Raw genomic sequence first — 21,612 nt, forward strand, 5'->3', positions numbered from 1 at the left:
GTGTTAATATTGCACCATGAGAATAAATCAATATTACATTTTGATAAAGCTGGCACTTCTATTTAATTTTATACTGTTTTGGGAGTTGAATTCTATTTCATGCCAATCAAATGCAGAAACAATAAGTTCAAGTAGCTTAGATACATCGATGTACACATAACCCTAGGATATAAAGTGGATTTTGGTTAATTGGGCCAACAGTTAATCACTTTTGGCAATCACAAAATATAAGGAGAGGAAAGATGAAATATGCAGGCAAGCTAGCCAATAATATCAAAGAGGATACTAAAAATTTTTGTCGGATACATAAAGAGTAAAAGAGAGGTGAGAGTGGATATTGGACTGCTGGAAAATGATGCTGGAGAGGTAGTAAAGGGGATAAAGAAAAGGCAGATAAACTTAAGTATTTTGTGTCAGTTTTCACTAGCAGTAGGTCAGAAATTCAAGCGTGTCAGGGTGCAGAACTGGGTGTAATTGCTATTACTAAGGGGAAGGTGCTTGTGAAGCTGACAAGTCTGAAGATGGCTAAGTCACATGGATGAGTTGGACTGCACTCCAGGGTTCTGAAGGAGGTAGCTGAAGAGATTGTGGAGGCATTAGTAGTGATCTTTCAAGAATCTTTGGGTTCTAGAATGGTAACAGAGGATTGGAAAATTCCAAATGTCACTCCACTCTTTAAGAAGGGAGGGAGGCAGAAGAAAGGAAAGTATAGGCCAGTTAGCCTGATTTCAGTGGTAGAAAACACGTTGGAACCCAAAGGATGATGTTTCGAGCACTTGACGGTACATGATAAAACTGGCCGAAGTCAGTGTGGTTTCCTTAAGGGAAATTCTTGCCTGACAAATCTGTTGAAATATTTTGAGGAAATAACAGGCAGGATAGGCAAAGCAGAGTCAGTGGATGTTGCTTACTTGGATTTGCAGAAGGCCTTTGCAAAGTTGCCACACACGAGGCTGCTTAACAAGATGAGAGTCCTTGATATTACAGGAAAGATAGTAACATGTATAGAAGATTGACTGACTGGTTGGAGGCAAAAAAATCAGAAAAGTGGGCCCTTTTCTGGTTGGCTACCAGTGACTAGTGGTCTTCCACAGGGATTGGTATTGGTACCCCTTTGTTTCATGTTATATGTCAATGATTTGGATGACAGAATTGATGGTTTTGTGGCCAAGCTTGCAGACAATACAAAGACAGAGGTAGGGGCAGATAGTGTGGAGGAAGCAGGGAGTCTGCAGAAGGACTTAGATAGATAGGGAGAACAGGCAAACATGTGGCAGATAGAATATAATGTAGAGAAATGTATGGTCATGCACTTTGCTTGAGGGAATAAAGCTGTAGACTATTTTCTAAATTTGGAAAAAATTCAAAAATCAGTGCTGCAAATTGGACTTGGGAGTCCTTGTGCAGGATTCCCTAAAGGTTAATTTGCAGGTTGAGTTGGTGGTGAGGAAGGCAAATGCAATGTTAGCATTCATTTCGAGAGGACTAGAACATAATAGCAAGGATGTGATGCTGAGGCTTTATAATGCATTGGTTAGACCACACCTGGAGTATTGTGAGCAGTTTTGGGCCCCTTATCTAATGATATGCTGGCATTGGAGGGGGTCCAGAGGAGGGTCATGAGAATGATTCCAGGAAGGAAAGGGTTAACATATGAGGACCTATTGATGGCTCTGGGCCTGTACTCACTGGAGTACAAAAGAATGAGGTGGGAATCTCATTGAAACCTATCCAATATTGAGAAGTCTAAATGGGGTGGATATGGGGAAGATGTTTCTAGGATCAAAGGGCACAGCCTCAGAATAGAGAGATGTCCATTTAGAACAGAAATGCAAAGGAATTTCTTTAGCTAGAGGGTGTTAAATCTATCGAGGCCAAGTCTTTGAGTAAATTTACATCCTTGTTAGTCTGGACATCAAAGGTTTATGGGGAGAAGGCAGAAGAATGGGGATGAGAGGGATAATAAATCAGCCATGATGGAATGGTGGAGCAGACTCTGCTCCTCTGTCATGCTCTTATTTAGGACAACTCTTAAAGAACAAACACTAATTCAGAAAATAGCTGGAATTTGTTTTGTTTCTTTGAGACACTATGCCACTTCCATGGGACAGGCGACAGTTGTCTAATTAGCGTCAACTGAGGTTAAACACTCCATCATGCTTAGTTTCTAAATAGCGTCATTGCGTGTGCTTGTGTTATGATATCCATTTGGGCCGACAGACACCGTTTCAAAAAGCAGTGGGAGCATGAAAACAAGGAAAGTGATGAAGTTCAAGTCTGAACTTGAACTAGTGACTTCACAGGTTGCCAGAAAACTTATTGTTGGATTATGACACCATGTCATGCCAGAAGGCAATGAAGGCTGTTCATTAGCTGCACTAGGTGTCAGTGCTGATTTGGTTTATTTACAGTCAATCAAAAGAACGCAGCAACATTCACTGGATGAACTCCTCCATCAATAACTATGAGGAACTAATACACAGTTTCATAGTACTTTAGTAACACTGATAGTGCTCTAATTTGTTCTGTATTTCATTTACATGCATAATTTGTCACTCAGTTAAATGATAGATTTTTAAATACCTTTTTAACTATTTCCATGAAATTTCGGATAACTGAGGCAGCTGCTTAATTGGGTCAAAATTAACTTGTTCCAGTGTGTCCCAATTAACTGGAATCTGCTATACTTAGAATTAAGTATTTTATTTTAGAAAGCTTCAATAGTCTTTTTTGTTTAAACTCTGATTTCAGTTTTGTTGTAATGTTTCCAAAGTCTAAAACGCTTACAGAAAACACCCAAGAAAAGGCTGAAAGTGCAGAATATCACTTTTGAGGCATAACTTGGTTTTTGACTTTAAAGGTGCAAAACTTTGATAATAATTTCCCATGTCAAAGCTCTTCTGTGCATACTAATTCATAACTTCTTATCTGGATCTTACAAATAACAGCTTCTAGTTTCTGATAACATGAACAGTACTTTGAGATTATACTAATTTGTACAAAGTGTTGGAACACCTGCCTCAAATTACTATAAATAATCGGTTTTGTTTTTTATCCAAGTATGAATACCAGAAATAAGATCACCAGATATGAAAAACTGGTACAATTCTACTTCCAGGTTTTCACATTTTTCTCTGTTTACCTCATCATAACTATGCTAACTTTCATCTTTCCATAACCCCTGTATAACCTCTTCTGAGACTCTTGTGCTTTATGGTGTGCCATGTACTGGTCAGTAAACAGGAAAAGTGTTCTCAGCCTAAATGAGGTTCAAAGTCAAGTGTGAAAGATGGGTCCTGCTCTATCTGAACAACTTGCTGAAACTATTCATTTTTAAAATGAGAGTTATTATGAATTGATTTATGATTCTGACAGCATTTAGCCATCATCCTCTGTGTACAATGTTCTTTATCATCAGTCTTGCTTAGATCTTTCAAGTATTATAAGTAAACTGAAGCCTGGTTTGAAAACAGAACTGAACGGAACTTCTAAGACAACAGGGAAGTTCCAACTAACTCAATGAATGAACTTACAATACCACAAGTGACAAGTGATGATAATTTAGTGAAGCTCTTTGAAGGCACTGATTTGAGACTGGTTATTTCTTCAGCTTCAGCAACACCATGTACCATTGTCAGCTTAATCTCCATCCAAAGTGATGCTCTTAAATGTGCACAGATCTTGCCAAACAAGTGAAATTATTTACAAAAATTTTATTTATTTAGAGATACAATGTGGAACAGGCCCTTCCGACCCAATAAGCTGCACCACCCAGCAAACCACCTACTGAATTTAGAGGAGAATTTACAATGAGCAATTAACCTACTAACCAGTATGTCTCCAGGCTGTAGGGGCACCTGGAGGAAACCCATGTACTTCACGGAGAAAACGTACAAATCCTCACAGACAGCACCCAAATTGCATGCGAAACTCCAGAACACCCCTAGCAGGAATAACATCGCACTTATCACCTTGCTACGATGTTTTCAGATAACATGAAACTGACTAAAATCAATGGAAGTAATCAAGAGAACTGCCTTGGAAAATTTAAACTCTTTTACTTTATGGTTTGAAGTACGGTTTGTGTACTCAGCCCCCTGCTGTACTCACCATACACCCATGATTGTGTAGCCAAGTTTCCATCGAACTCAATATATAAGTTTGCTGACGACACCACAATTGTAGGCCGTATCGCGGGTAATGATGAGTTTGAGTACAGAGAGGAAATTAAGAACCTGGTGGCATGGTGTGAAGACAATAACCTATCCCTCAACGTCAGCAAGACGAAAGAATTGGTTGTTGACTTCAGAAGGAGCAGCGGACTGCATGACCTCATTTACATCGGTGGTGCCCAAGTGGAACAGGTCAAAAGCTTTAAGTTCCTCGGGGTCAATATCACAAATGACCTGACTTGGTCCAACCAAGCAGAGTCCACTGCCAAGGCCTTTACTTCCTGAGGAAAGCTGAAGAAATTTGGCCTGTCCTCTAAAACCCTCACTAATTTTTATAGATGCACCGTAGAAAGCATTCTTCTGGGGTGCATCACAACCTGGTATGGAAGTTGTCCTGTCCAAGACCGAAAAAAGCTGCAGAAGATCGTGAACACGGCGCGGTGCAGCACATCACACAAACTAATCTTCCGTCAATGGACTCACTTTACACTGCACGCTGTCGGAGCAGTGCTGCCAGGATAATCAAGGACATGACCCACCCAGCAAACACACTTTCCGTCCCTCTTCCCTCTGGGAGAAGGCTCAGGAGCTTGAAGACTCATACGGCCAAATTTGGGAACAGCTTCTTTCCAACTGTGATAAGACTGCTGAACGGATCCTGACCTGCATCTGGGCCGTATCCTCCATATATCCGGACCTGCCTATCGGTTTTTTTGCCTACCTTTTCTATTTTCTATTTATGATTTATAATTTAAATTTTTTAATATTTACTATCGACTTGTACTCCAGGGAGCGTGAAGCGCAGAATCAAATATCGCTGTGAGGATTGTACGTTCTAGTATCAATTGTTTGGTGACAATAAAGTACAAAGTATCTCCTTCAGCTTTTCTGTAGGTGAATCAGTGCAAAATTCAGATGTTGGGAGTGGTACATGCATGGCTTCTGCTGGGTTGTATTGTATAGTTAATGAGGAATCATTGCCCAGATTAAAAGAGAAATTGGGAAAAATGCACACTCACAACACAATTGCCCATAATTTGTCCCATACTACACATTTTCATGAAGTAATTCTGTGACAGTGTTTGACATTGCTACATGAAATTACAGAAGAATTTGTCCCCACCTGAATGGATAGAAAAGAGTAAAGTCATTTTCATTTTACCTTTATAACGGTAAAGAATTGAAGATGCCTGATCATTTGTGAAAGATAGTAACAACAAGAGAGAAGTACGCAAATCATTGCATAAAGACACTTTCACCCTATTTTCCCCACAGTCATGTTCATGTTGACATAGTTGGACCAGCTGGGGATACACTCATCTCACATTGTTGAGGTAAGGGTAAATTTCAGCCCTACAGAAAAGAGATTTTGATGTAGAATCTGGACTAACTCTTTAATATGGTACGAAAGGAGTGCCAGGCCATCTGCTGAAGGTGCCACCTACCAGATGAAACATTCATCTGAAGCCCAATCTGCCTCAGAGATAGATCTGGTAACCATATTTGGAAAAGCAACAGCAGCGTTTTCTCAGGAATCTCGTCAGTATTTAGTCTTCAATACCAAGACAAAAGCTGGCCCTGCAGTTTACTGGTGTTTTCCTTGATGGCCCAACACAAGGAAAGAAGAACATAGATTACATTACATAAACTGGAGTAGTAACCCATGAAATGTACTTAGCTTGAGCTATTCCCATCCCATTACATCATAGGGAGATACTACATCTGTGCTGGAGTACATGAAGCTAATAGGGATAGCTTGAAAGTGGTAGCAGAGTTAGCTCTAGAAAGCCTCCAGAGATGATGTCAGAGTAATCCAATGGGCTGTTTTGAATCAGTGGACTGGATCATTTTCAGGGATTCATCTGTGGATCAGAATAAATTAGTCATGGCGTCACCAACTTCATCAAGACGTCTGTGGATAAGTGTGTGTGCCTTTGAGAACATACCAAGTTCCTGTGCCACAGTAGTGTAGTGGTTAGTGCTCAGGGTGTCAGGGTTCAGAGTTCAGTTCCGGCCTCCTCTGTAAAAGAAGTTTGTAAGTTTTTCCCATGTGCACCTGGGCTTCTCCCAGGTACTCCAGTTTCCTTGCAGAGTCAATAGACATACCTGTTAGTAGGTGGGTTGGCCATTGAAAACTGTCCTGTGATTAGGCTCAGGTTAAATAGGTGGGCTGCTGGGCAGTGGGTCTCATTGGGTTGCAAGGACCTATTCTGTGTTGTATTTCTAAAGAAATGAAATAAATCTGTAATCTGCTGGGGGCTAGACCTGTGTCATTCAACATTAGTCAGACAGAACCCTACAGGAGGTCCAGGTATGATCTACTGTGAGACCAAAAATATAATTCCATATGAAGTTAGACACACAATCAGGTGCACAACGGCTGGGGCAGGGTTTGCACGCCAATACTCCCTATAACGTGAAACTTAACAGCATTGTTAGCAATGATATTTCACTCTCCGATGAAGTGAACGCATTTTATGCATGCTTTGAAAAAGAGAGTATCATGATGCCTCTGCAAATCTCCACAGCATCTAGCAACCCTGTTATCTGTCTTGAAGGCCGATGTCAGAACACACTTCAAGATGTGAACCAGTGCAAGCTGGCCGAGCCTGACGACGTAACTGGCATGATACTGAAAATCTCTGCTGATCAAGTGGCTGGAATGATCAGGGACGTCTTCCACCTCTTGCTGCTGCAGTCAGAGGGTCCTACCAGCTTCAAAAGGGCAGTAATCATCCCAGTGCCCAAGAAGAACATGGGAAACTGCCCCAATGACAATTGCTGGTAGCAGTCAGATTTGCCGTGATGAAGCGCTTTGAGTTGTTGGTCATGGCTGGAATGAACTCCTGTCTGAGCAACGAGCTGGACCCGCTGCAATTTGCCTACCGCCGCAACAGGTCTACCATGGATAAAATGTCACTGGCTCTCTGGACAGCTTAGGAACACCTGGACAACAGCAAAACATCCACCAGGCTGCCCTTTATCTGTTGCAGCTTGGCATTCAACACCATCATCCCCTCAGTACTAATCAACAAGCCTCCAAACCCATATGAAGCTGGATTGTTCAAGTTCAAATCATTGTCATTCAACGGTATACATTTATACAGCTAAATGAAACAATGTCCCTCAGGAACCAAGGTGCAAAACACAGTGCATACATCACAAACAGCACATAAAATAATATTAACAGATAAATAAGTATTCTGTAGATGTATGTTATGGTGCATATATGACATACAGTTAAAATATATAACAGTATACTTCTACTGGCGCTGTCACAAAGTGTGCTGGGTGGTAGCAGGGTGTTCAGAAGTCTCACGGCCCGGGGGAAGAAGCTGTGACCCATCATAATAGTCCTTGTTCTTACGTGGCACTTCTATTTGCCTGATGGAAGGAGGTCAAAGAGATTGTGGGAAGGGATCCGCGACAATGCTGAGGGCTGAGCATGCCAAGTGCTGCTGTTATACTGCATATGAATTTTTAAATTAAACATTAGGCATTAGGCACTAGGAAGTAGAAGAATGTATTTTGAAATTGTTTGAAATCTAAAGTTTCCCATTAATGGCAATATAGATGTTATCTATATGGATTTTACATACAGTCTTTAGTATATTTAATTGCAGTTAGAAGAAGTAAGATCTAGGTTTTGATGGCTTATTTTCTGTAAACTAGCATTGCTATCTACAGTAAACAGTGATTTATATTCAATTCATCTACATTAAGTAATGATCATTGTGACCAGCATTTGTTTTGTAACAACACACATCAAAGTTGCTGGTGAACGCAGCAGGCCAGGCAGCATCTCTAGGAAGAGGTACAGTCGACGTTTCAGGCCGAGACCCTTCGTCAGGGCTAACTGAAGGAAGAGTTAGTAAGAGATTTGAAAGTGGCAGGGGGAGGGGGAGATCCAAAATGATAGGAGAAGACAGGAGGGGGAGGGATGGAGCCAAGAGCTGGGCAGGTGATAGGCAAAAGGGGATACGAGAGGATCATGGGACAGGAGGTCTGGGAAGAAAGACAAGGGGGGGGACCCAAAGGATGGGCAAGAGCTATATTCAGAGGGACAGAGGGAGAAAAAGGAGAGTGAGAGAAAGAATGTGTGCATAAAAATAAGTAACAGATGGGGTACGAGGGGGAGGTGGGGCCTAGCGGAAGTTAGAGAAGTCGATATTCATGCCATCAGGTTGGAGGCTACCCAGACGGAATATAAGGTGTTTGTTCCTCCAACCTGAGTGTGGCTTCATCTTTACAGTAGAGGAGGTTGTGGATAGACATGTCAGAATGGGAATGGGATGTGGAATTAAAATGTGTGGCCACTGGGAGATCCTGCTTTCTCTGGCGGACAGAGAGTAGATGTTCAGCAAAGCAGTCTCCCAGTCTGCGTCGGGTCTCGCCAATATATAAAAGGCCACACCGGGAGCACCGGACGCAGTATATCACCCCCGTCGACTCACAGGTGAAGTGTTGCCTCACCTGGAAGGACTGTTTGGGGCCCTGAATGGTGGTAAGGGAGGAAGTGTAAGGGCATGTGTAGCACTTGTTCCGCTTACACGGATAAGTGCCAGGAGGGAGATCAGTGGGGAGGGATGGGGGGGACGAATGGACAAGGGAGTTGTGTAGGGAGCGATCCCTGCGGAATGCAGAGAGGGGGGGAGGGAAAGATGTGCTTAGTGGTGGGATCCCGTTGGAGGTGGCGGAAGTTACAGAGAATAATATGTTGGACCCGGAGGCTGGTGGGGTGGTAGGTGAGGCCTGAAACGTCGACTGTACCTCTTCCTAGAGATGCTGCCTGGCCTGCTGCGTTCACTAGCAACTTTGATGTGTGTTGCTTGAATTTCCAGCATCTGCAGAATTCCTGTTGTTTGTTTTGTAACAGTCTTTGTCATAAATGATGGGGGTATTCTAACTCTTAGTTAATGAATATAGGGCTATCATGACAGGAAAATAACAAACGTTTTCCAGTTCTTTGCATTGGCAAATGATCAGCCATGATGCAATGCACAATACTTCAAAGGTGAAACACAATCATTTGAAACACTAGCCAGCCCTGTGGGTACAAATTAATGCATACCATAGAGCAAAAGGTGCAGGGCAGAATCATGTCATCACTTTGAAAGCATGATTCAGTTTGCCTCTTTCCCCTTTGCAACGCTTTCCTTTGCGGGCATATGTCCAATTCCCTCAGAAAGTTATTGAATTTGCTTCCACCGCCCTTTCAGGCAGCAAATTCTACATCCTAACAACTGCATGTAATGGCATGATTTGATACTGTCCAGACTTCAACAGATGTAAACCAGAAAATATTTACTTCTTTCAGGAATACAACAAAAATGTAGATATACAGTATCTAATTACAGATAACATCTTTGTTAATATTTAACTTTTGTATTTTATATTTTTAATGATTATATTCTTTTTTATTTTACAGGAGTCAAAGTCTATGGCAGATCCAAGCCATGAGAATTTTACATAACCTATCAATCCTTCCAATGTCAGTATACGTCTGCTAGAGATTACTGCCAATGAGGGTCTGTTTAATGTTGCACGATTAAAAAATATCATGTGACGTAGGGAAGTGCACAGGGTCTACACTCAAAATCAGAATACACTGCAAGATGGGAAGAGATTGGTATTATCTATTTTCACTTCGTACATGTTTTCAACTATCCTCATTTTGTAATCACGTACTGTATGTAGGCATTATTTTCTGTCATTAAGACTGTGCTCATTTCCTCAACAATTAGTTTTCACTTTGTCAGAGATTCCTAGAGTTACGATCCTATGAACACACTCCAGTGATAGAGAAGTCAGGTGTCTAACTGAAAAGAAGAAAATAACGATGATTCATTTCACATCACAGGCATGCAGCATTGATTCTGTTTCTCACTCCACAGATGCTGCCTGGCAACACTTTCCATTTCTGGCGATTAAAAGCTTAAGTGCTGTTAGACAATGCAGGACATCTTCAGGGTTTGAGCCAAGACTTAGCCTTTTCAACTTCCTTCTCCATAATCCATGGGCACCAAAGACAATGAATCGACTCTACTTCTACCCCAACTCTGATCAGTTAACTCAGAACAAAGGAGAGATTTCTGCCTTTTGTGGCTCAGTTGGTTAAACCTATGTGGAAACCATGAGTATTGTAAAAATCATTAACATAATTGTTATAAATCTTATTAGTTTTGTTTCTTGGCACTGAATTTTGGTTATTTAGTTCTGGATAATTATTATGGTGTATTTATATAGCACATTAGAAAAAAAACTATTTTCATTATCCTGCAACAGGCACTAAGAACTTGCCACTTCAGAGCAAGGAGTCCCATTCCATTACACTAATGTTCAAGGCCCTAATGCCCTCTAAACCTGGAATGTCAGGCAGGCTGCGGATTCTTCCCACTTTGACAATCCAGTTGTACAGATGAGGGTAGCAGGAATATTTCTACAAGGCATGATGAAGTAAGGTTACATTTAGACCTTCATGTATGGGCATGAAAAATGCCTTGGGCACCCAAGAAAACATAAAGGTGCACAAAGGTCCAATTTTGCTTCTGGGCTCAACTCAACCTAGGGCATCAGGTGAAGGAGAAAACATTAACATCAAAAATATTAAGTTAACTCCAATATAAAATAGTAAAATGCTGGAGGAACTCAGCAGGTCAAGCAGCGTCTATGGAAAAGAGTAAACGTTTTGGGCCGAGACCCTTCTTCAGGATTGAAGTATCTTAATTAGCTAGCTTTCAACACAGTAATGCTTCCTGTTAGGCTGGAAACTAATATGCCTTTTGCTATTGACTTTTAGTATTACTCTGTAGTTAGAAGGCAAGGCACCAAAGATCCCAAGATCAGCGCAATCAATTAAAATATATTTGTACTGTCTTAATATCATGGATCTTATCTCTGCGATGCATAACCACTGAACTATATGCTATGCAGCGATATGCATTATTCTATGAATTAAAAACATTAAATTCTTCTTAGTTGGTAGTATTATTGACAACCAATTGACCCTCGTCTTTAAAATACAACTGAATTGGTATAACTAGAACAAATTTTAAAATCAGCAACAACTGCAAAGATCTGTAAGCTTAAAACAAGAAAGCATGCACATTTATCCAGCATATTCCATAATCTATGAATGACCCAAATTGTTTTATAGGTTATCAGTTACTTTTAATGGAAAATATAGATATTAGTAATGTAGGGGAATGGTTCACTGCACTCAATCTTCTAAACAAAAATGCTCATTCACTTTATTTGGTATAGTTGGACCTCAGCGTTGCCTCCTTAGTGCTCAAAGTTTATGTTCATAACTATACTACAGCATCAAACGACATGCACTCCACCCAGCGTAAAACCATTTAGCAATAACAAACCAATTTTACACAAAACAGCAACTTACTCTGTTGATGTTAGCACTTGGTTAGCAGATGGCGAGTTTAGGTCTCTTGCGGGGCTTACAGGTGCGGTTGGAGTTATTGTAGGTTGTGTTTGGTTGTCAGGTTGCTCTGGATGGATGTAAATCACCTTTGAAGACTTAATGTCATGTGTTGTGTGACTGCTGGGGCTCACTCCTTCAGGGGCGAGTTTGTGAGGAGTAGCCTCTGCTGGCCTGGTTGGTGACAGCTCAGCCATATTTTGTCCTGCAGATCGTCTGTTTTTTCGTCCATCATCGACATTAGCGGTCAGCTTCCTTCTATCCCGCCGTGCATTTGGAGTGTTCCCGTCATCTTCACCATCCTCGTGCTTCAGTGCATTCTGGATAAGGAAAAAACACCGTTCATTTTTGTTGGAGAGGAAAGAAACAAAGCAGTCTGGGCAACACCAACAATGCCAGTATTTATTGCCCACCCCTAAATACCCTCAAACTCACTGGCTGCTGGGCCACTTCAGAGTCAACAACATTCATGGGGCCTGGATCTCCTACAAAATGTCAGGTTTTCTCCCTGATGCAAATCGGTGAACTAACTAATGGCAATCACTGTTGACTACACCATTACAACTTTTATTTCAAATTCCAAATTGTTCTCTGAATATACCATTTGCAGATGCCAGTGTGAGATTTCATCTCAGGGCTGCCTTAGATACTGCATGGAAACAGCCCTTTGGCCAACTTGGTCCATGCTGACCAGAGCATCTTCTCTGCTAGTTCCAGTTGCCCACAACCCGCCAGCCCTCTCCCCTCCAGGCACCTATCCTCATGCCTCTATTATACTCACCTCGACCACTTCCTCGAGCAGCTCATTCCAGGTACTCACTGTCCCCTGTGTAAAGAGGTTACCTCACATGTCTCCTTTAAATCTCACCCTTCTTGTATCTCTGCCCAACCCTGGGGAAAAGACTATGACCATACCTTATCTATATCCCTCATGACTTAATAAACTTCTAGGAGGTCACTTCTCTTTCTCCTGTGCTCCAAGAAGTAAAGATCCAGCGTGGCCTACCTTGCCCCGCAATCCGACCATCTTTTATGGCTCCACACATGGTGGTCCCTGATGGTTTTTGAGAAGGCCTTGTCTCTCCTTATTCACCCTTTTCCTGTTAATACAACTGAAGATTCTCTGGGGATTATCTTTAACCCTGCCTACCAAATCCATATCATACCCTTTTGTAGTCCTGATTTCCCTCTTAAACCTGTCCTTAAACTTTTTATATTCATTGAGGAATCCAAATGTACTCTGCTGCCTAAAAGTGATGTTTACTTCTTTGTTTTTCCTGACCAGAGCTTTGATATGTCCCATTGCTGAACTCGAAATGTCTGCCTTTCACCCTAACAGGAACACGCTGCCCTGGACTCTTAAATGCCTTGTTCATCTGAGCCGCTAGGCTGCGAGTCCAGTGCCTTAACCACTTATGTTACCATCATGTGTGAGATGAGTAACATAAATTATATTTTCCATTTCTTTCAAAGGATTTCCTGCTAACCGACTTTTATACACGAGGTTTGGAGATGGTGGATAATAAGTCATGCCTTTACCTCTTGTTCCAGAATGAAAGTCACTCTAAACCAAAGCAAGAATGCAAGACTGAAGGCAATTTCCAGGACAGAGTCGAAGGCTGTGGATTACACTTGTTGATATTTCCATGCACTAGCTGAGAGGCTGATGGATAGTTGCAGTGACATCAAACAACATCCAATGTTCATATGCTATTATGCCCTCACTTATGGGGCACTAGCACAGCTATTGCTTTGAGACCTCACACAGTTAGAAAGGGCCCGATCCAACTAGGTCTGCTACCCTTTCTTTTCCAGATAAGTGGCTTGCATTATTGATTAGTCTTACCCACCACCATGTTGTAGATTTCCTGAGCCACCAATTATCCACCACTCCCACCAGCTTTCCGTAAACATCTTCTGCCAACCTTGCATTATCTGCCTGAGCCTACCCACTCCCACCTACCCAAATCATTTGTCCAACACCCCCAGTATAGCAATCCTCACTCCAAAACCCCCAACCCTAGGTATCTTCAATCTGAAATCAAGCCCCAGACTCCTCCACTATACAATCCCATCCTTGGGATAAGCAAATAAAAAAGATGAAAATTGGCTTTATTTGTCACACGTGCATCAAAGCATACATCATTTTGCGTTAATGACCAACAGTCCAAGGATTGTGCTGACCATCCCTCTGGTGCCAACATAGTATGCTCATGGCTTACTAACCCTACTGTATGCCTTTGGGATGCCGGAGGAAAGCAGTGCACCCAGAAGAAACTCACGTGGTAATGGGGAGAAGGTGCAAACTCCTGGAATCAAATCCATATTGGTGACCGCTGGTGCTGTAAGGTGATTGAGCTAATGTCTACGCTACTGTGCTGCCTCGTGGAATAAGCCTACACAGGCAACTTTGCACTGCCGGATTTTCATTCTCCACCACTGACTGCTGTGCTTTTCAATTCCAAGCTCTGATCCCTCCATAAGCCCCTCGCACTTCCTTTAAGATTTACATCTTCAGCCAAAGATCCTAACAACTGAATATCTTCCTTTGTGATACTGAACCATACTTTGCCTGATGATGCCAGAGATGGTTCCCAACAATAATCATGCCATGTTAATACAAGTTATCAGGTTCCAGGTAACAGATAAATGAAATATTAAAATAACAACCAACTAGTGAATTCTGTTTAATGGTCTAAAAGCCTTAAATAGCTTAAATTACAAACAGAGTACGTGCTTAAACTTTGGCAGCAATTTCCTTTCTTTAGTAGCATACTTTTAAGGTGACTAGAATCAGAAACCTCAGCCAGGAACACATTATTCTTTTTGATAAACATTTAGCTACCTTTCTCTCACAATAGGCTATGAATAAGAATGATATAGCAAATTCCAACAGGGCTTACTGTGGATGGAAAGGGAAACTTGCTGTGTTCAGGAAAAAGTTTCCGTCATCAGTACATAGAAGTTCCAATGAGAGAGCATGCAATACTGGATCTGTTATTGGGAATGAGACAGAGTAGGTGATAGACGTTTGTGTAGGGGGACACTTTGCATCCAGTGACAACAATGCCAGTAGTTTTAACTATTAGATTGAGCGGACAAGACCAATGGAAGATCCAACGGTCAAGAAGGTGGTCTCTGCAAGCGTTGTGGGACGTGTAGAGCAGGACAAGACACAGAAGACGTCCTGGTCATCCACTGCGCCTAGTCCCATCTCCAGCTGTCTAGACTCTGTCTTGCCACTGGATCCAGATGGGAATTGGGAAGAGAGAGTGAGGCTGACGCTGCACAACTCTCCCTCACTTAAATCCAAATCATGCGCTAGTCTCGACACCATCATAATGGTGTCGAGGTCCTCATCGACGTCAATGATGGACGAACAACAGTTTTAAAGTAAATATGCAAAAAGATAGGACTGCTCCGTAGGTTGAGGTTCTAAATTTGAGAAAGGCCAATTTTGATGGTATTGGAAATGATCTGGCAAGTGTGGATTGTGACAGGCTGTTTTCTGGCAAAGGTGTACTTGGAAAGTGGGAGGCTTTCAAAAACGGAATTTTGAGAGTACAAAGCTTGTATGTGCCTGTCAGAATAAAAGGTAAAAATAATAAGTGATGAGATCCTTGGTTTTCAGCAGATATTGAAGCCTTGATTAACAGGTATAGGCAAGTAGGAACAAATTAGGTACTTATGGAGTGCAAGAAATACAAGAGAACACATAAAAAAGAAATCAGGAAGGAGAAAAGGTGGCATGAAATTGATCTAACAGACAAGGTGAAGGAGAATCTAAGGGATTCTAAGGTATGTTAAGAGCAAAAGGAAGACCAGAATGGTAATCCATGTGTGGAGCCAAAGCAGATGGGGGGAGGACTTAAATGTATTCTTTGTATCTGTATTTACTCAGGAGACAGATACAGAGTCTATAGAAGTAAGGCAAAGAGGCATCAACTTCAGGGACACTGTACAATTTGCATAGAAGTAGGTGTTTGCTACCCTGAGGCAAATAAGGGTGGATAAATCCCCAGGGCCTCACAAGGTGTTCCCTCTGACCCTACGGGAGGCAAGTGCAGAAATTACTGGGGTCCTAGCAGAGATAGGAGAGGTCCCAGAGGATTGGAGAATAGCCAATGTTGTTCCACTATTTTAAAAAGGCTCCAAACAGAAACCAGGAAATTATAGGTCGGTGAGTCTAACATCAGTTGTGGGAAAGTTATTGGAAGATATTCTAACGGACCGGATATATAACTATTTGGATAGACATGGACCGATTAAGGATAGTCAGCATGGCTTTGCGCATGATAGGTCATATCTAACCAATCTTACAGAGTTTTGAGGAAGTTACTAGGGAAGTAGATGAAGGCAGAGGCAGTGGATGTTGTCTACATGGACCTTAGTAAGGCATTTGACAAGGTCCCGTGTGAAAACTGGTTAAGAAGATGCATTCACTCAGCATTCTGGATGAGGTAGTGAATTGGATTAGGCATTGGGCTTTCTGGGAGAAGCCAGAGATTAGTAGTAGATGATTGCCTCTCTGACGGGGGCCTGTGACTAGTGCTGTGCTGCAGGGATCGGTGCTGGATCCATTGTTGTTTGTCATTTATATCATTGATCTGGATGATGATGTGGTTAACTGGATCAGCAAATTTGCGGATGACACCAAGGTTGGGGATGTAGTGAACAGCAATGAAGGCTATTGTGGCTTGCAGAGGGATCTGCATCAGCTGGAAAAATAGGGTGAAAAATGGCAGATGGAATTTAATGCAGACAAGTGTGAGGTTCTGCAATTCAGTAGGACCACGCTACTGGGAGGAGTGTGGTGGTACAGAGGGATCTCGGAATACATGTCCATAATTCATTGAAAGTGGCATCACATTCGTAAAGAAAGCTTTTGACACAATGGCCTTCAAAAATCGAAGTATTGAGTACAGGAGATGGGATGGGAAGTATTGAGTACAAGAGATGGGATGGGAAGTATTGAGTACAGGAGAAAGTCGTACAAGACATTGGTGAGCTCTAATTTGAGGTATTGTGTACAGTTTTGGACACTTATCTACAGGTAAGATGTTAATAAGGTTTAAAGAGTACAGAAAAAATTTACAAGGATATTGCTGGGTCTGGAGGACCTGAGTTATAAGGGAGGACTGAATAGGTTAGCACAGTATTCTTTAGAACATAGAAGATTGAGAGGTGATTTGATAGTGGTATACAAAATTATGAGCTGTATAGATAGGGTAAAAGCAAGCAGGCTTTTTTCACTGAGGGTGGGTGGGACTACAACCAGCGGTCATAGGTTAAGGGTAAAAGGGGAACATGAGGGGAAACTTCTTCATTCAGTGGGTCGTGTGAGTGTGCAATGAGCTATCAGCACAAGTGAGCTCAATTCCAATGTTTAGGTGAAGTTTAGATAGGTACATAGATAATAGGGGTATAGAGGCTTTAGTCCCGGTGCAGGTCATTGGGAGCAGGCAGTTTAAATGGTTTCAGCATGGACTAGATGGGCCAAAGAGTCTGTTTCTGTGCTGTACTTCTCTATGACTCTAACAGTTACCTATCATGGGGAACGTCAAAGGTAACAGTGGATCTGGAGGAAAGCAAGAAACTACTTTATATGAAATTAAATGCCCGATAAAATAGGCTTTATTCTGTTTTTTGCTTGTTCATTTACATTTATGGGCTGGATCGGGACATTTCAGCAACTGCTTACATTTTGTTCTGCAAATGTGCTTGTATTAATATGAAGAGAGTAAATCAGTTTCATATCAAACTTTTGAAGTGGTTAAAATGAAAAAGCTGATGGCAATCTGGAATGATGACAATGTGGTACAATCCCAGAAAGGATCACCGTTACACAATACTTCCTAAATGGACAGTGAAACCAGAGCTAGTGATCATTTCAGAAAATTCTAAAAATAACTCAGTTATGCCTTATAAGGAAACATAAATCAAAGTAATGCCACACAGGCATCAATAATCATTCAAAAACACATCACACGACAGTATCTGACTGGTTATGACATCATATCTTGATCTAACTAACTTTGTCATGTCATTGTACCCAAGTATCATATAATTCCAAGCAATGAGATTACTAAATATTTAGAATTTTAGTACTCAGAGTAAAATAGAAATACAGAAAAAAATGTGGAGTGTTCAGCAAGGAGCTAATTATGGAGAAACATAGCAATTTATCAAAATTTTACATGTAGGCCAACCACATGGAAAAACTAAAGGAATGAAGAGTAATGCAAGCAGTTCCAAAGTAAAAAAACAGACTACCACAGCAAAAATGCCAAATTGTTTCACCTTAGAAATGCCATCCATTCCAACTTAGAAACTGCATGAAATCATTTGTACACCATTTTGAATACATTCCTTGTTAAAATCTGTGTGTGTGTGTGTGTGTGTGTGTTTTTGCTTTCTGATCCAGTTGACATCTAACAAATCCACTTGTTGAATTTACATGGCCACCAGCATATTAAACCAATTTTATTTCGCACCTGGAATCCACAGAGTTTTTGTTTTAGTTGTCCAAAGCCAAAATTACAATGTACTAACAACATTGCCATGAAGCACACAAGGCATTTGAAAAGTACGAGAAATCCATAAGAGTTTTGCTGTAAATAACGGACCAATCCCTCTTGCCAATATTCCAGTAGTCCATTTTTCTCTTCTGAATTTGAGGACAGGATTTCATCAGATGTTAAGCGCTTTAGTTTTGCATCCTTTCCAATCAGTCACACTTCCAATTGGCAAATGGATATTAATAGATTTTACTTTCATAGGCTTTGAAAATAAACAGTCCTGAACAAAATGGTAAATACCATTAGAATATGCATACCATTAGAGTACTTTCCTGAACTAACCCCATATCCCTTTTTCCACTGGTATCTAAAAATCCTTTCTAGCTCTGCTCTGAATGTACTGTTGCTCTCAGATTGCTCCAAGGTTGAATCTGCCCAGCTTCCATCAGTAGAATAACTCAAGATCACGAGCGAGCCTGACCTGATGCTGCTTAGTGACATTCAGGTCTTCTTGAGGATCTTGTGAAATCCAGTTATTTATTTGTCACTTTCCCTGTTAATGCACTGGCACACAAGCTGTTGCTACACTCCTTGTGTGCAAGGGGGTGATTTGAAAAAGAGCTTATCAGCACCAGAGGCCAATGTCTCTAACCACTGCATCCACATCTCTGATGGGCGGAGATAATGGCCAGGATTGTAACAAATGGAAGTGTCCTTTTCTTCTGTTAAGAATTGGACACTTGTTTCTTGTTACCATCTAACTTTTTATGTTCTTGATACATGTGTTAATTTTCTCTGTAAATCTTAAATTCTGATGCTTGTCTTGAGATGAGCCATGTTTTGGTCATTCTGGACCAGCTTGTGTTATTAGCTTATCTATACTTTTACCTGTAACTTCAAAATATTAAACTAATTGAAAGGGAAACAAGAGCCGAGCAATGCAAGTCTTAGTTTGTTCTTTACTTTAAGCGAGGTGAGCACTCATCACATGCTGACATAATGGCATATGCAATTCATATATTTTTACATTTAACCATAATGAATTATATAAACAAAGTATGACTAATCAAACAAAATATTTACAAGATTACTCATATATTACTGAAATATTAAACACACAACACATCTTCCTACTTAGCTATGAACTCCAACTCAATAGAGAAAGCATCTCAACTATATACACAATATACTATATAATACAAATACTATCTCCAGACATCTACAGCACTGTAAATTTTAAATTGTCCCATTCAGACCAGAAGATTCAATCGCTGTGGAGGATTTCTCACTTTTCTGGGATAAAATCTTTCCTGACAAGGGGACTCACTCTGCTTGGCAGGTGAGACTGGTGGCGGTGAAACCATCTCAGGTTCTGGGGACACCTCCGTGGTGGTTGTAGGAGTTGACTTTGAGACTGTAGGGAGTGGTTCTGACAGCTCTAGACATCTTTCTTCTCCTTTTCTTTGCTTTTCTCTCCCTGGATCAACTTCGATCCTTTTTTTTTCTCTCATATTCCTTCTCTCTTTCACACCTTTCTCTTTCTCATTCATGTTCTTTCTCTCTAGCTCTTCGCTCCTTTTTCTTCTAGTCTGTTCATCTTGATCTTGTGATGGTGTATTTAGTTCATTGGAATATTCGCTTATTAATCCTTTAACTCACTTATTAATTCCATTGCTCCCTTATTGATCTGATCTCTCCTCTTGATTTCCTCATCCACAACATCATCTGATGAATCCTCTGTTTTTGAATCCCCATCAACTCCTTTCTTTATGGCCTTCCATTCACCCAGCTGGGCTTTGGTCTTTGCATGTACTTTTACAAGCAGCTTTATGTCTCCCTCCTGAAGTTCATTTAATAACCTTAACGAACGCAGAGTAGATTCTGGTTCTTTATAGTCACAAAAGCCGAATGCTTGCAACTTTCCTAAAGCTCCTTGAACTACTCTTCTTTCTTAGCTTAAAACTAAGTCACATTTCTCAAGTAACTGCTGATTAACATATCAGAGCCTTTCTCAGATATGTTACCAACAAAACCTATTGCTTTCATAGCTTTCATGCTTCCTCTGAGCAGCATGGTATTTCCTTGGTCCAATACATTTCCAACCAGAGGCTCAAAGGTTGGCACGAACAACTGTCTGTCCTCTGTGGGGCAACGGTTCATGGTGTTTTGCACGGAGGCAGTTGTGGCATCATCCAGTGCCTTTCTTAATTCACTTTCAGTTGGCTTTATTGCAGGGTATGTGGCATGCAAATAATGAATGAATCCCCAAGCAAGTTGTAGTTGTCTCAGCCACTCGTTTCCCCACAATGCTGGTCACTGTGTTTTTACCACATACAAGCTCAATGTGGCTTGTTGGTTGTCGTATTTCACTGCCACAAACGTCAGGAGTTATCTTTTCTCCAGTACAAGTTCTTAGATGGATATCTGCAGGCTTCAGTTCAGTTTCTTTGAAATGTTGTTTAAACTCATTTTGTGGACTGAAACAGCTGATCCAGTGTCCCAAATCTACTTTAATTAATTTGCTGTTCACTTCTGGTGTAAGCCATATTGTTAATTGTCACATTGTAAATCTCCATGCTAGCAAGTCCTGTCTCACTCTCATTATCAAATTTTTCATAAGCAGCATGCATATTAGTACTCTTCAAGAACATTGACCTCTAACTTCCACTAATGCCCCACCTCCCCCTCGTACCCCATCCGTTATTTATTTTTATACACACATTCTTTCTCTCACTCTCTTTTTTCTCCCTCTGTCCCTCTGACCATACCCCTTGCCCATCCTCTGGGTTGCTCCCCCCTTGTCTTTCTCCCTGGGCCTCCTGTCCCATGATCCTCTCATATCCCCTTTGTCAATCACTTGTCCAGCTCTTGGCTCCATCCCCCCCCCACCCCGTCTTCTCTTATCATTTTGGATCTCCCCCTCCCCCTCCCACTTTCAAATCTCTTACTAACTTTTCCTTCAGTTAGTCCTGACGAAGGGTCTCGGCCTGAAACGTCGACTGTACCACTTCCTAGAGATGCTGTCTGGCCTGCTGCATTCACCAGCAACTTTGATGTGTGTTGCTTCTATTCATAAGAGATTATTTTATGAGAATAAGCCTTTTCATCCTTATGTTCATAATCAATGTGTTGTCTTGTTCTCTTACATTCCTTAAAACCAATAGGACTGTTGCAACTTATGTGGTCCTCTAGGGTGTTACATGATTACACTATCTGAGGGGCTTCCAATGTGGTCTGTCCCTCTCCAGTAGCAGAGGAATCCGATAGTGTGGTCTTTCCTCCCTGAGCCCTTGCAGTGGCTGCACCAAGCTTTAGACATCCTTCAGCAAATATCACTACAGCCTGGAATATGCCAGTCAGCAGCATTCCTCAATGTGTCCTTCAACGAGTAGATAATCTTCCAGCAGTACTTCATGTCCGCCGCTATCCCTGGGAGCAGTCCGTAGTACAGAGGCCCCTCTTTCACGCAGCTGTTCTGGATAAACCA

At 41.3% G+C, this 21,612-nt stretch overlaps 1 protein-coding gene across 3 annotated transcripts in view; it reads right to left on the minus strand.

The window, feature by feature from the left end:
• Positions 1-21,612, minus strand: part of fhod1 (formin homology 2 domain containing 1) — a 302,751-nt gene that overhangs the window by 75,760 nt on the left and 205,379 nt on the right. For all 3 annotated transcript variants that reach the window (XM_072279446.1, XM_072279445.1, XM_072279444.1), the window contains exon 10: positions 11,572-11,927. In XM_072279446.1, coding sequence (XP_072135547.1) covers positions 11,572-11,927 — 356 coding nt within the window. The remainder of the gene's footprint in view (positions 1-11,571; positions 11,928-21,612) is intronic.

This window comes from Mobula birostris, chromosome 15 (assembly GCF_030028105.1).
Source record: "Mobula birostris isolate sMobBir1 chromosome 15, sMobBir1.hap1, whole genome shotgun sequence".
In the NCBI taxonomy this organism is placed as follows: Eukaryota; Metazoa; Chordata; class Chondrichthyes; order Myliobatiformes; family Myliobatidae; genus Mobula; species Mobula birostris.